General features: G+C 37.2%; 1 protein-coding gene across 1 annotated transcript; it reads left to right on the top strand.

Moving 5' to 3' along the window:
- Positions 1-9,568: 9,568 nt before the first annotated feature.
- On the top strand, positions 9,569-11,484 carry LOC104600102 (pollen-specific protein C13-like). Its single transcript, XM_010262934.3, has 2 exons — positions 9,569-9,984; positions 10,888-11,484. Exons 1-2 carry the CDS (start codon positions 9,825-9,827, stop codon positions 11,217-11,219), a joined length of 492 nt encoding a protein of 163 aa, XP_010261236.1. The 5' UTR covers positions 9,569-9,824; the 3' UTR covers positions 11,220-11,484.
- The last annotated feature ends 3,417 nt before the right edge of the window (positions 11,485-14,901 follow it).

Here is a 14,901-nt window from a genome sequence, read left to right as displayed (position 1 = left end):
TCTGGTCCAATTCCGAAAACCATGCTATTATGGTTAAAGTATGGTGTCAAGATGTGGTTGAGACAATCTTACAATCACATGGCAGACATCGGGAGGGTTTGGGTGGATTCCATCACCATTCAACATATTTCTTACCCTAAAGAATGCTATTGGTCCATGGCTTACTTAGCACCGCAAGTAGTGCCCATTTGCAGTGAATGGGTTTAGGTTCTTTGAATCTCACGTTATCAAGGATTTCACCAGGCCATAGAGGATCAAATCCATTATAATTGTAACATATAGTAGGCAAAACAAAATTATTACTAATTGATTTAAATCCATAATATCAATCTAAAAAGAGGAAAATAAAGTAAAAAAGAAAAAAAGAGAAGAAAAAGAAAAAATATTAATAGGACCTTAATGCAAAATAATCATGTTTAGTAACTTCTTCCGTAAAATATTACCTTGGTGCGGAGCCATTGAGATAGGGTGGGGGAGGTTGATTGGGTATCCAATAGACATCATGAAAGAGCACATGGGGTTTCTTGATACCTAAATGGTTATTTACACAAAAAATGTTAAAACTAAATAAATTAAATTTATCAGTATTATGTATAAAGATAATAACAATTATAATTAATTATTGATAATCCAATAAAAGGATATCTCTTTTTATTGCATTTGAATACACTCGGAAGTACAGCCCACATTTATAATTACTTAAATGACATCTATTATGAACGATAAATTAATGTTTAGACATACTGATGACATTTAGTATAAAAACAATTTCTACATACCTATAATTATATTCCCGTCTGCATAGTCAACAATTTTGTCAAAAGACACAAAATTATATTTATAATATGGGATTTTGGTGCAATTTCTCATGTTTGTTATAATTTTTGTAATATTTGTAAAATGCATTTGTATAGTATTTTTACTTATAGTATATTTAATGTCAACACAATGAACCCTTAACCGTGAAATACAAAATACAAATCCTTCACTAAGCAAATGCTAAAATTTATCAATTTCTATATTAAATAACTTGATTTCTACATCATCACCCTTAGGGGTGAGCAGAAAAATCGAACCGACCGAAATCGAATAAAAAAATTGGTTAATCGAACCGGTCGGTTTGGTTTCAATTCGATATTCTTAAAAAACCGACTATTTTATATAATATTGCCTCTGCTAGAGTGCTAGACTACTAGACTAGAGACTGCCAGTCTCTCAGTCTCGAAAATCGAAAAATTTCAAGCATTTCTTTTCATTTTTCACAACAAGACGAACTCCATGTAAGACCACCTAAACATTTTAAATATTAAAATTAGATTAGTTATATGTCAAACATTAAAAATGATAATAAACGTTATATTAAAAAAAATAATTATATACCAATTAACGTTAATCAATGTTGACCATTTTCCTCATTAGGAAGATTCAGATTATGTTAAACTTGTTCTATTGCAGCAATCATCATTACATCTTCCTCATAATTCATCAAGACATACACTAACTCAGAGAGTTCATATTATGTTAGTTTTTCAATGTATCTTAAGCCTATTTTTGATAATGGTGGTGGTAATGTCAATGCATATGCATGATTAAAAATTGCATTTCACATTGAAAAAACCACGTTACTTTAATTGGTGAAACAGACTTAGTATGATCTTCCAAATATGCCCTTCTTCTTTTGGCTTTTGCTCAAATTCAATTCATAATCTATTGATATCACGCTATTCCTCCATCAATAGATCTATCAACTCTAAGGGGTCGTCTAGATTTTCTTGAGAAATTATATTTACAATTTCATCATCCCTTTTCGATCTAAGAGTGTTGACAATAGCATTTATAACAAACTAAGTGGTATGTGGAAACCATAATCTCGCAATTGTGATGTAACTTGAATTTTTTTTAAGTGATTTTTTTTTTTATCAATGTACCTTCATAAAAAATTTCTTTGTCAAATTCTCTCATTCGCCTTCTAATAACCAATCGATGGTTGTATATTTAATAAAGCTTAGGTAACAGAGGCCTTATTCTAAACATTGATAAATAATATACCACCATAAAAGAAATATCTTAGTAAAGTATTGATTATTATTAAACACAAATAAATGCAAAAAGAAATCACATTTTATATTAAGGCTAATTAAAATACTTGTTGTAAAACATCCTAGAAGATCTCATTATAAACAATATTCTGGGCAAAGTCATTAGGTTCACTATCTTTATTTTGAATTAAGATTTTTAATCTTAATAGAGAGGTTGCATGGGATATTGCAACATATAATTGCCTATGGGAGAATACAAGTCTTGGCAAATAAATAATTACATGTTGCATTGTTTGCCCTTGATTCTTATTAATGTTCATAGCAAAAGCTAATCATAAAGGGAAATTATCGCCTTTTTATCACAAATGGCCATTATTTATCGATGGGTGAGAGAACCATTCTTGGAATAAACACAGTATTTCCTGCATTAGTCCCTGTAAGAAAGTTTGGGTAAAATGGTCATTGTTTTATTTACATGGGAAATGAAAGAACATGGGTAAATGTACTTATTCAAGTAAGTCTTTCCTAGGAAACACTTACCTTAGTAAGTTCATTTACCCGGATAAGTAACTTGCCAAAAAGTGAACGGGGCCTAAAAATGATTAAATGCACTACACTATGGTTCCCTACTCACAAACCTAAATAAGTAATTATGCTCCAAACCATCTCTAAGGTTATTTATTGCGTGTAGGGGGTGATAATGGGTCGGGCTTAGCACCTGTAATAAGGGTTATAGCCCAAGCCCGGGTTGGTTTAGCATATCTAATTAGGGTTCTAGGGTGTCAATGGACTAGATTTGGGTTGGACCTTGTCCAAATCAAAATCAGTTTGGTTGGACTAAACAGACCAATAACACATATCGAATTGGACCGGTCTAGACTTAATGGTTCAAAGTATTTATTGGATTAGATTGAACCTAGGAATGGCAATGGGGTGGAGCAGGGATGGGGAGTGGCTCTCCATCCCCGTACCCACGAAAAGCCCTATTCTCACCCTATCTCCATCCCTACTGGTGGGAATAGGGCAATCCCCATCCTTGTCCCCACAAAGATCGCACTCCCCCTGATTTTGTTATGATATCAATAATTTTGTTTTTATTTTCTATTTTATTTAAACATTTTAAATAAAATAATTAAAATCTACAGTCCTATTAAACAAGATCCAAATATATTAAAACATACTTGTCCCCACAGAGATTCCCATTCACATTCCTGTTAGAATGGCATTCCCCCATTTAGAGGAATGACAGTTCCTTCCTCCTCTTTTGGGAATAAAGTTTCATTTCAGCTTATTTCAATTTCGATTCCAATTCCTGTATGAACCAAACAAATTATTTCAATTTCAAAATAACCAAACAGCTTATTTTGATTCTGATTTCGAAGGATTTTGATTCCGATTCCAATTATGAACCAAAAAGACCCTAATTTTTATTAACATATAGCAACTTTGAGCTTGGTCTCTTGTGAAGCCCTTTTATACTAATCACAAAACATGTACGCACACCTACAGCCATACATTGGAAACACTTTTTAACCCCAAACTTTACTTTAAGATAGAAGGGCAATCACCTAAAATTTTTATTAAGCAAACCACTAATAAAAAATAACAACAGGGGAGGACATAGCCCGGCTTGCCCCAAGCCCGAGATACAAAATTCTCTCCCTGAAGTCACGATTCACCCAACCCGCACAAATAAATCAAACATACCTTGGGACGGGAAAACCTATGCGCTCAATAAGAAACAAAGCCTTGGGCAGTTGGCTTGAGTAGGAAGAAGGCTAACAAAGGTAGTATACCTGCAACTCGATGTACTATCAATTCCTGAATTAGCTAAGGTAGTATCACTTCATAATGAATACTCCAAGGAGCACTATCTGCATTAAGGAGAGACACTATAATCTTACTATTAATTACACTCCACAACAGCGTTAATTTCTGCTTGAGCGGAGGTGTACCAATCAAAAATAAAAAGGGGAACCCAAAATAAAACCCTCCTCCACCTCACAAGCCCGGATTTCCCCTACACGCTCCATCTGTATTAATGTTCCAAAATCTTTCCATCAAAGTGTCGTCTGCATCTTTCCACCCATATTTCCCAGAGAATGAAGGTGGAAACAATCCAGAGGAATTTCGACCAATTAGTGATCTTGTCTCAAACATGTTGGGATTGATTAATATAAATTTCGAAAATAACAGCAAAAGAAATTCCAAGATTTAGAAGCTAGGATACTATTAGAGAATAAGTGATCTATAGTTTCTTGCATAGTTTTCAAAATCTGATTGGATCAGATGGTCGGATCGGAAAAACCGGGAATTTGTTAGGTGACTGATTTTGTTTTATCCCATAACCGTTATTTCGCCAAAACCATTGATTTGGTCAGCAAATCACTGACTCTATCGATTGAACTATTTGAACCATCCAACGGTTTTGGCCATTTTATTTTTTAAAATTGTTTATCAGAATGGGCCGTTTGTTCAATTCAAACGATTAGATTGTTCAATCCAGAAACCAGATCTCTGACCAGTTCGTTGTCCGATTTAGCTTTAAAAACCTTGGTTTCTTGTTCGAAGTGTCCACAACAATGGCATTTAGAGGCAAGAGACACCTTTGCGCTTAATGGCTTCATCAACAGCAAGGGAGTTATACATAAACCTCCACATGAAAACTGCTACTTTAGAAGGTAAACCCACATTCCATATGTGTTTGGCCCAGTTAATAGGGGTGTCAATTGGACTGGATTTGGTCCAATCTGAATTAGTCCAATGCGAGTCAATTATAAATGGACCAGGTCCAATCCAATTCAATGAATGTTTTGGATCAATTTGGAATAGTCCAATTTAATGTTTGGATCATCTAATATGTTCAAATTCATTTTGATTTAGATTGGTTTCAACCCAAACCTGATCCATTAGCACATATATTCTTATATTATACCAATGGACCAGATATTGGCTTAATCCAATCCAATCTGATATAAAATTGTTACGGATGGACCAGATCCAATCCAATCTAAGAAATATTTTGGACCGGATTGGTCCAATCCAATATGTCTTGTTGGTCCATCAAATTTGTCCAAATTGATTTCGGACTGGATGGGGTCCAATCCAAAACCGGTCCATTAACGCCCTTACCAGATAATAGTAGCTCCTGTAGGTCTTACAAAGTTCCAGGTAGAAGAGATAAAGAAATTTCCAAAGTATTACCTGCCCACACTAACTTGTCTATAGAATTACTTAGCTTCACATCTGAGCTGGTGGCAAGAAGTTTAATGTCAACATCAACATTTAGGTTATCTGAAAAGAACCAGGTCCCATCCATGTTAAGGACCTCATTTAAACTAAAATTTGAGACTTCGACATTGCTAGTTTCATAGATAAGTAAACCATGACCTAACCAATTGTGGATTTCACCATGTCCCACCAGCCATCTGCTGTGATTAATAGTTAGGTCCCTCACCTCAATGATCTCCTTCCAAAATCTTGAGCTAGCTTGTGTTCAAAGAAGAGAGAGCCAAAGGAAGATAGCCTTGGTATCTTCAGGTAAAAAATTGGGCCCAAAGAGGGTCATTTTTGATTAATTTGAAGCACAATTTGATTCTAAAAGCTTAATGTCCAATCCTCCCTCATTGTAAGATTTGCAAATTTGCTCCCAGCTACACCAATGAAGATTATCACCGAGATCAGAATGGCCCAAAAAAAAATCTGGCTAGAAAAGCAGTTCACCTTTTTTTTTTTTTTTTTAATTACTCTTCTATATTCTGATGATGAGTTTGATATACAAGCGTTTGAACTGCTAATATCCGAAGAGTTTTCAATTAACAATGAGGTTTATTCGCAACATATAAAAACTAAAAAAGCATTCGCACTTCGATCTTACTCGTCGGGTAGCCTTGATTTGTAATAGGGGCCCAAGTAGGTAGTCCGGTCCCGGCCCAGACCCACCACTCATCATATTGGGCAAACCACAACACCTTTTTGCTTATTTGGAGTTGAACATTAATTTTGTTTGGTTCTTTACTCAATCATCATGGGGCACTGAAAGGTAATAATGGGTCCGTATTGGGCTAGATTAGAGGCCCGACTGGACAGACTGGACCGACCCAACATTTTAGCCAATTGACCAAGTTTACATATGCTGCACCATGGTTACAACATTTCCTTACAACTCCCCAATAAAATATGGATATGGTTGCAGCTGAATCAAAAGATGGATTATTTTGATATTTTATTTAGATATAATCATAAATATAAATATAGGTTATTTGAGTTGAACTTGTATCACCTTAAATTAAATTTGGACAAAGAGATGATATTTGGAGCCCTGATTTCTTCAGCTCCCAACCCTAGTTGCTAAGGCAGACCTACCCTTAGTTAGGGTGCCTCCTACCCTAGCTAAGGAAATGAAATGAGTGATAGAACCAATGATTTTGTCCAATGGAAGTGGAAGTAGGGCACCTTCGATCATTGACTCCGTAATCCCACCTTCTTCCATGCGTGTGCAAATCCATCTTCATTCTTGCCGCCGAAGCTTCCTCCCTAAACATGCTTTGCCATCACGCCAGGAGACATGCATAAAGCAAAATATGTTGCATCTTTCACTCGATCTATCGTGTATTCACAAAGTGGATGGTTCGAGATGAACGAGGTTCCACATCCTACTAGTTGAATAATGTATTTGAGATCGCTTCTTTTTCTAAACCAATGGAGAATAAATAAATAGTTCAGTGGGTATTTGTTCATCGCTAAAGTTTGTATTTATCCCTGCGTAAGAAATATATATGCTTCTCTTACTAATCAAATTTGGTCCGATCCGATTTAATCCAGAATTCATTACAAATGGACTAGGTCCAATCCAATTCAATGAACACTTTAGAATTTTGACATTTTGAATTAGTTTAATTTAATATTTTGTCTGTCCAATCCATCCAAATTAATCTTGATTTGGATGGAATCCAACTTAAAACTGGACTTGTCCAGTGACACCCCTACTTCTGTGCATGTCTTTTAGGTCAAGGCTAGGGTGCAATTTAGAAACTAAGTCCAACCCATACAAAAGCTAGCTTGGTTTGGTCGGGTAGTCTGCATCCAGACTGGGTCGGACCCCACATAAGTAGAAATAGAAGAACTAAATTCTGCAACTGGGGAAACGGACAGAAAAAATGTGGTAGTGGATGTTGGCTCATCTTTCACATGGATGGATGCACGTAGTGTATTTGTTTTGTAGGATCAACGCAATAAATAAATGAATAAAAATCTTTAATAAACAGTTGCTTTCTAATTTATATTTAAGTTATACATATTTTATCCAGCAAAATACAAGGCGTGCTACTGCAGCAAGTGCTTTTGTGAAAAGAGTCCGGACAACACATGTGCCTACAATTGTTTTTATCTGCAGTCTGTAGATCCAGACTGTGCAATAAAATTTTGGGATGGTGACCTTGACGTCTGGCCAAGGGAATCATCGTCGACTCTTCCTGTTTGTTCGTTCTTCTTTCTCCCTTCATTCTATACCCAAGATTCCCTAAACATTGAGCCAAATCATAGGAGTTGAAGATTCAGTTTCTCAAACTTGCCATATCATCATCATTGATCCCTTCTCTATCATCTTTGGTACTCAGATTTGATCATCTTAATTTGCTGTTATACTTGTATTTGGGTTACCAATGAAATACTACCTCATCTCTTAGCTTGCTTGGCTGGTATTATTTCAATATATATATATATATATATATATGTACATGTCCTCCCTTCTTGTTTGGTTGCAAAGCAATAAATTTGTATTAATACAAAACCATAATAGTGCAAAAGATTTGAATGTAAATTCTGACCAATTATTTGTTTTAAATTTTAGCTTATTTTGTTTAATTGTAGTACAAATGAAATCAATTAAAACATCAAACAGAATAAAGTAAAATTCAAAACAAAATTAAACAAGAATTTGCATTTTTTATATTTACACTCCCATACATTTATATTAGTGCAAATAAATTTGCACTACAACCAAACACAGCATAAGGCTCAGTTTGAAAGGAGCACAAGTCCAAATATATACAGTACAAATACATACAAAATACAAGGTTATGCACTCTACATATTTATATTTGTGCTCCCTCCAAACTGAGCTTAAGGCTGTGTTTGATTGCAATGCAAATAAATTTGCACTGATGCAAAATTATGACAGTGCAAGTGATTTAAGTGTAAATTTTGACCTATTTTTGTTTCAAAATTTAGCTTATGTTGTATGGTTGTAGTACAAATGAAGTAAATTAAGACATAAAGCATAATAAAGTAAAACCCAAAATAAAATTAAATGAGAATTTGCATTCTTTTTCATTTGCACTCCCATACACTTGTACTAATGCAAATAAAATTACATTGCAACCAAATACAGCCTAAGTCTCAAAATAAAACGAAGCTTAGAAAAGCTTCGATAGAAGTCTTTTCCAATTTTTTGCTTCGTGCTTTCATTTTAAAACCTGCAAGTCTTTTCTTTAAACTCATCTAATCATTATTTAAGGCAATTTTAAACATCGTTCGATCATTTTCCACTGTCACGAGACAAAGGCAAGCGTTCAGAGAGCAAAATTATCAAACTGCAGGCTTTCAAAACTTTCGTCTTTGTTTCTGAAGCCTAAAAGATCGTTTTTCTTTTTTTTTGATTTTGAGTATTTTTCAGCAAAGGGAATGTATATTTCATCCTTTTGACCTGTTTGAGAATCTGTTTATAAATTGCATGAATTTCTCTTTCCAATTTATAGATGAGTGCAAAAGGTAAGAAAAAAAATGCGAGTCCGTTTGGTTATAATTGGAATTGGAATCGGACTGGTTATAATGACATTCAACATGAATGGAAATGAGATTCTAATTCTGTTCAACAAAACAGTTGGAATCAAAATAATTCATACTGATTCTAAATCCAAACCTCTATTTTTGAAAACCAAACGGGACCTATTTTTTCATGTTTATCAACTAAAAGAATAATTTATTTTTTTTCTTGTTTATATTCATTTTTATTTGTATGAAAATATTTTAATTGTGAGAGAGAAGATGTTATTTTTATTGCTTTCTTTAAATTTTAAAATAAAGAAAAAACAGTGGGGGGGGATATAACAATGACTATAATAAATGTTTTTGTAAATGAATATAGTAAACGTTTTTGTAAATATGAAGAAAACAAGCGATCCTACAGCTTTTACACGATCGGGACGATGCACAACATAAATACATACAAAATAATACAAAACATAAGATTTTATACTTTACGAATTTACATTTATACTCCTTTCAAACTCAAAAGGGATCTGCTCCTCACACCTGATCCCTTACACGCCTCTCACACCTCATCCTACGATGCATTGAGAATGGGAACATCTTCCGTACTTATTAATCATTAATCACGAGAGATATTTCCAATCTACGGTGGATGTGCGTATGAGACACCCATTTGTGACGAGCAGATCCCTCTATTGAGTATTGACTTCTCTATACAAAAAAAAAAAAGGGAGAACACCACTCCTCGATATTATTCGCATTTCTGTATTTTGTTATTTTCTTTGTTTCCAGGGAAACCCCACCTCCTCAATTAACGACCCACGATGCTCCTCGCCTGTCTGTGCTGAAATCCCAATTCCCAATTCCCAATTCCATCCCATGTGACCACCGACAATATTGTACTCCCACTCTCTTTCTCAGTCGCTCGTCTTCACTCTTTTATCCTTTATTGTCTTCATCAATCTTTCTCAGAAGCAATACTCTTTCTCTTTCTCTGGTTATCATCGACGACAGATGTCCATGGCCAGGCTGGTAGTCTTCTTCGCTCTCTGCGTTCTTCCGGCGCTCGTCACCGCAGCCCGTCCCGCCAAAAACCCTTTCAACGTCGTCGGCCGCGTTTACTGCGACACCTGCCGCGCTGGTTTTGAGACCCCAGCCACCACTTACATTCCCGGTACGTACACCTTCTAAATTCTCCACTGCCTCTACTTTCGTGGTCTCAATTTCCTCCTCAAGGATCACAACCGTTTATCAAGTGCCTAATTTTTTCTAGATCTTTGTCTGTGTAGTTTTGGGTGCTTGCTATGTATCCCCTGACCCGAAGGTAGACCATGTCTATCATCAGATCTAAAGAATTTATTAGAAAAGGAAGCTTCTTGTTGACTGGTTCTATGGGATCCATCAATATACATAAACTTCTTATTATGTGAGGTGCATCCTGTGCCACTCTTCTAGGGTATATGGTGTTAGTCTTTACTGTGCTACTCTGCAAGTGTTTATTTGCACTGTGACGATGACTTCGACCACGATCTCCGACGGGTGACGGCAGTTCAACCATTAACCCTCTAAGCTTTCGGCTCATATTGGCCAAAGCTTCACAGAGAAAAAGTGAGGTTTGGTCGGGATGGGGAACTAGGGAAGATCCTAGGCAAATTCTTCTGTTGATGTCACATGTAAACAAAGTCATGGCAGCGATTTGCTACATTCATTCCAAATGCTGGATTGCTGGTCTTGGTAGCTAAATCTCGACCCATCAGGGACGACTTAGCCAGATTTATGCCTCATCTTCAGACCCTTCTGAACTATTTATCCAGTTGATCGGTTTAGGCCTTGAAAAGTTTGGGTCGAACACCTTGGTTACCTAGAGGTTTCCAATGTTTCATCAAATTTCGGGTTTGATCAAACACCTGGTGGGGAGGGCGGGATTCTGGGTTTACTAATTAGTGTTTTGCTTTGCGGTTGCCCGTCGATACCCATGACCCATTAACTTGCACTACTGCAATTGAAGCCAGTTCGTGGTAAATGATAAATGGTTGAGCTGAAATGAAGATTGAATGAATTAGTTTGTAATGGACAGGTGCAAGGGTTAGGGTGGAATGCCGAGACCGAGACAACCTGAATCTGCTCTTCAGCGTTGAAGGTGTAACGGATGCGACTGGAACGTACAATATCCAGGTCGCAGAAGACCACGGGGATCAACTCTGTGAAGCAGTCCTTGTGAGAAGCTCTCAAGAAGACTGTGGAAAGATTGAGTCAGGCCGTGAGCGAGCAAATGTGGTTCTAACCCGCAACAACGGGGTTTTGTCGGACAAGCGTTTCGCCAACAACATGGGCTTCATCAAAGATCAGCCCCTGGCTGGATGTGCCGAGATTCTTAAGCAGTACCAGAGTGAGGAGTACGAAAACTAGAGCTTCTTCTTCTACTACTTACTTCTCGGTAGAATGGTAGCCCCCCCTCAATAATTTGGTTGATGATGCTCTCGTTATTTTATCAATATATCTTTAATTATTGTTCGAGTCATTGAGATGAGATGATTTCCTTTCATGTCTTACTGAACTGAACTCTTCTTTTAACTTATAAATCCATTAGAGAGTCACTTGTTGTGGCTTAGCAACAACAATGTCATGTGTAGGATACTAGGATTTATGCCTTATACATTTAAGTTTTCTAACAGATAGTCTTCTCCTTATTGTATATAATTGGGCATAGTAGATCCTTCTAGGTTCTAGCCTATTGCTATAAGATGAGTTCGTGCCCCACAGAGGTATCTCGACCGATCCTCTGCCGTTCAGCCCATGTATGGAACGATGGGAGGTTGGCCGAATGTTGGGCTGGTGCCAATAGCTTCATTTCTTTTTTTCCTTACTTGTGGCTTTTTTCCCGATCAAAATATGGGGCGTATCTCATATCCCGTATCCATTGACCAATGTCATGGAGTACCAGTGCATATTAATACCCATTTTGTTTGGGTTAGCATAACAAGGTATGTTGCACTTTACCAGTTGTGTCCGGGGGTGTCAATTGGAGACTGGATTTGGTCCAATCCGATTCATTACAAATGGATCAGGTCCAATCCAATTAAATCTATGGACCATCCTATCTGTTCAAATTTGTTTTAATTTAAATTAATTCTAATTCGAACTTGGTCCATTGGCACCTAAACCTATATTTTTATCTTTCTATCAATGGACTAGATAATCGTTCAATTCAACCCAATTCAATATAAATTCATTATGGATGAATCAGGTCTAATCCAATCTAATAAATACTTTGGATCACCAAGTCTGGACTGGTCCAATTCAATATGTCTTGTTGGTCCGCCTAATCTGTCTAAATTGATTTTGGTTTGGATGGGTCCAATCTAAAACCAGTCCATTAACACCCCTAGCCTGCCATACCACCTCCAAAAGATTAAAGCATTCTACATTCCACCCCCGAACCCTCTGGTTCTTGTCCATCAGATCTGTCTAAATTGATTTTGGTTTGGATGGGTCCAATCTAAAAGCAGTCCATTAACACCCCTAGCATGCCATACCATCTCCAAAAGATTAAAGCATCCCATAAATGATTTGTAAAGGTTTCTCCATCTTTTCTTTCCTTACCCTATTTTTTCCTTCAAACCAAACACAGCGTTAAGGTAAAAACAAAATAGTGCAGAATGTAATCTAAATTGCTGCTTTCTAGTTTTAGAAGGCAGAGTGGACATCATATAGCATATAAAACATCTGAAGTCTGAACTATCGCTTTCAAAGTCTACAAAAAGGCATTACTCTTAGCCTTAAGACCGTTAACTAGGGGTGCAACTAGGGGGAGCCCCACCTAGCCCTAAAAGTTCAGGGTAGCCCAAGTCCAACCTGAGTTCAACCTCATTATATATATGTATATATGCATATATAAACATATTTTCATATATACATGTATACATACATACTTTTTAATAAATCATATATATACACATACATGTATATAAAATTTTTGTGGGTTGATTAACTGGCCTGAGCCCAACCCCAACCCTAGTATATCAAAATTTAGTGTGAATTGGGCTCAGATCGGATAGTTATTGGGCATGGGTTGAAGTAAAATCCAGTCCAGCCTACCTGAGTTGCACCCCTACCATTAATTGTTACAAACATAATAGCATCACCTTTTATATCGAAAAGAAAAAAAAAGGTAATAGCATCAAGTTCAAATCTGTGCCGCACCGGCTCTCGCCCCACAAACGCCCCACACGCTGAGCGTCCGTCATCTGTCCCTTCGCATGCAATTAGCTTGTCCTGCCTTTGGGGCTACCAGGACGGCCGTTAGCTCGTCCAGTTATCCCCAAAACTAGCCCAAAACCGAGTCAAACATTCCTGCGTGCTTGAGCTGCCGGTCCCCTGACCCCGTTCTTCTTCCTTTACCCAAGTTCTCCTTTTCCGGCATCGGTGACCGCTTCGGTGAGTTCACCTTGAGCAGGTAGTCTCCAACACTATTTTGTTGAAATTGAAACACAATGCTATTTTGTTTTTTCATTTCAAATCAGCAAAACCTCAATTCCCTGATATTTTATTTTCTCATTTCAAATCAGAGAAACCACCAACCATCTACAACGACCACCGGCGATCATTCTGCCATTTCACTGTCACTGGTACTCTCCAACTCTCATATTATCACTCTTCATACATTTTCTTATTTTTTTTCTTTATTTTTCTGATATTTTGGTTTTTCAGAAATCAGAGAAACCACTGGCAACCGTGGTTTTTCCTCCGGCACCGGCGATCATCCGGCCATTTCACTGTCACAGGTACTCTCCAACTCTCATAGAAACCACTCTTCCACAAGACATTCCTCTGTGCCATTCTTTCTCTCAAGTCTTACCTATATTGGATTCGTCCAGTCATCTGTGGAAAAGAACTTGGGTTTGGACGTTTGATAGCTGATAAAATGTCGAAACTTCGCCATCTTGAACTTGGGTTTGGACGTTACGGTGATCGTGGTCTTGGTGCCATCTTTACATCTCCAATACCAGCTGCACCTGATAGTACACTAAAACGAAGTTTCAGTGATCGTGGTCTCGCCGATTGGATAAAAAAGAAAAGAAGAAAGAGATCCAACACTTCAGTGAATTTTTTCCTTTCTTTTCTTTTTTTGTTATTCTTTGAATAGTCAGAATCAGAAGAGCACAGTGCATTTTGCCCTGCCCATAACAAAAATATAATTTCCAGGAGAACAATGAATGAAGGAAGCTTCTGCAAAAGGACAATAGAAATCAAATGCCTGAATCAAAAACAATCTGCGCCTGATGATCCCTGAAATCTGTTTTAGCAATTATCTTCTCCCTGGGTTTGAATTTTCTGTCAAATACTGCTTTCCTCTCAATCCAGAGGCTCCGGAAAATGGCAAATAACATCAACTTCCACTGGATATTGCCTCCGCTGCTGAGATCCAAGACTAGCCATGCTGTTATCAGATCGGTCAAATGCCTAGGCATCACCCAGGATCCGTTGGGCAACTGAATGAAGTGTAGCCAAATATCATACACATAAGAATAATATATGTTGGAGAATACTTGGACAGAGTGAACTCACTGGAGCGGTCGCCAGTGCCGGAGAAGGAGAACTCGGGTGAGGGGAGAAGAATGGAGGTCAGGGGACCCGCAAATCAAGCACGCGGGAATATTAACTCGATTTTGAGCTAGTTTTGGGGCTAACGGGACGAGCTAACGACCATCCCGTTAGCCCCACATGCGGGACAAGTTAATTGCGTGCGACGGGTTTGATGGCGGACGCTCGATGTGTGGAGCGTTTGTGGGGCGAGAACTGGTTGGGCGCAGATTTAAACTCTCAATAGCATCACTTCATGCTTTTTGAGCTTTCAAATCAGTCTTTGCTCCATCTCCCCTGGGAGTCTGGGACTCTAATAAAAATGGTTCCACAAGTTATTGACAAGTAGTAACCTGAGGGATGAATTGGATATTAAAAGACACTGATAGGCCCGAACTAGAATTAGGGAACTCATGGTCCGGGAATACATTGATACTGATGAAAAATATGAAAATGGTTGGATATATTAGGGAAACAAATATAAATTTCATAAATATATTAATAATAC

This window comes from Nelumbo nucifera, chromosome 5 (genome assembly GCF_055504915.1).
Source record: "Nelumbo nucifera cultivar China Antique chromosome 5, China Antique-T2T, whole genome shotgun sequence".
NCBI lineage: Eukaryota > Viridiplantae > Streptophyta > Magnoliopsida > Proteales > Nelumbonaceae > Nelumbo > Nelumbo nucifera.
Note: the sequence above shows the minus strand (reverse complement) of the source record. Positions and strands in the feature narration are given on the sequence as shown.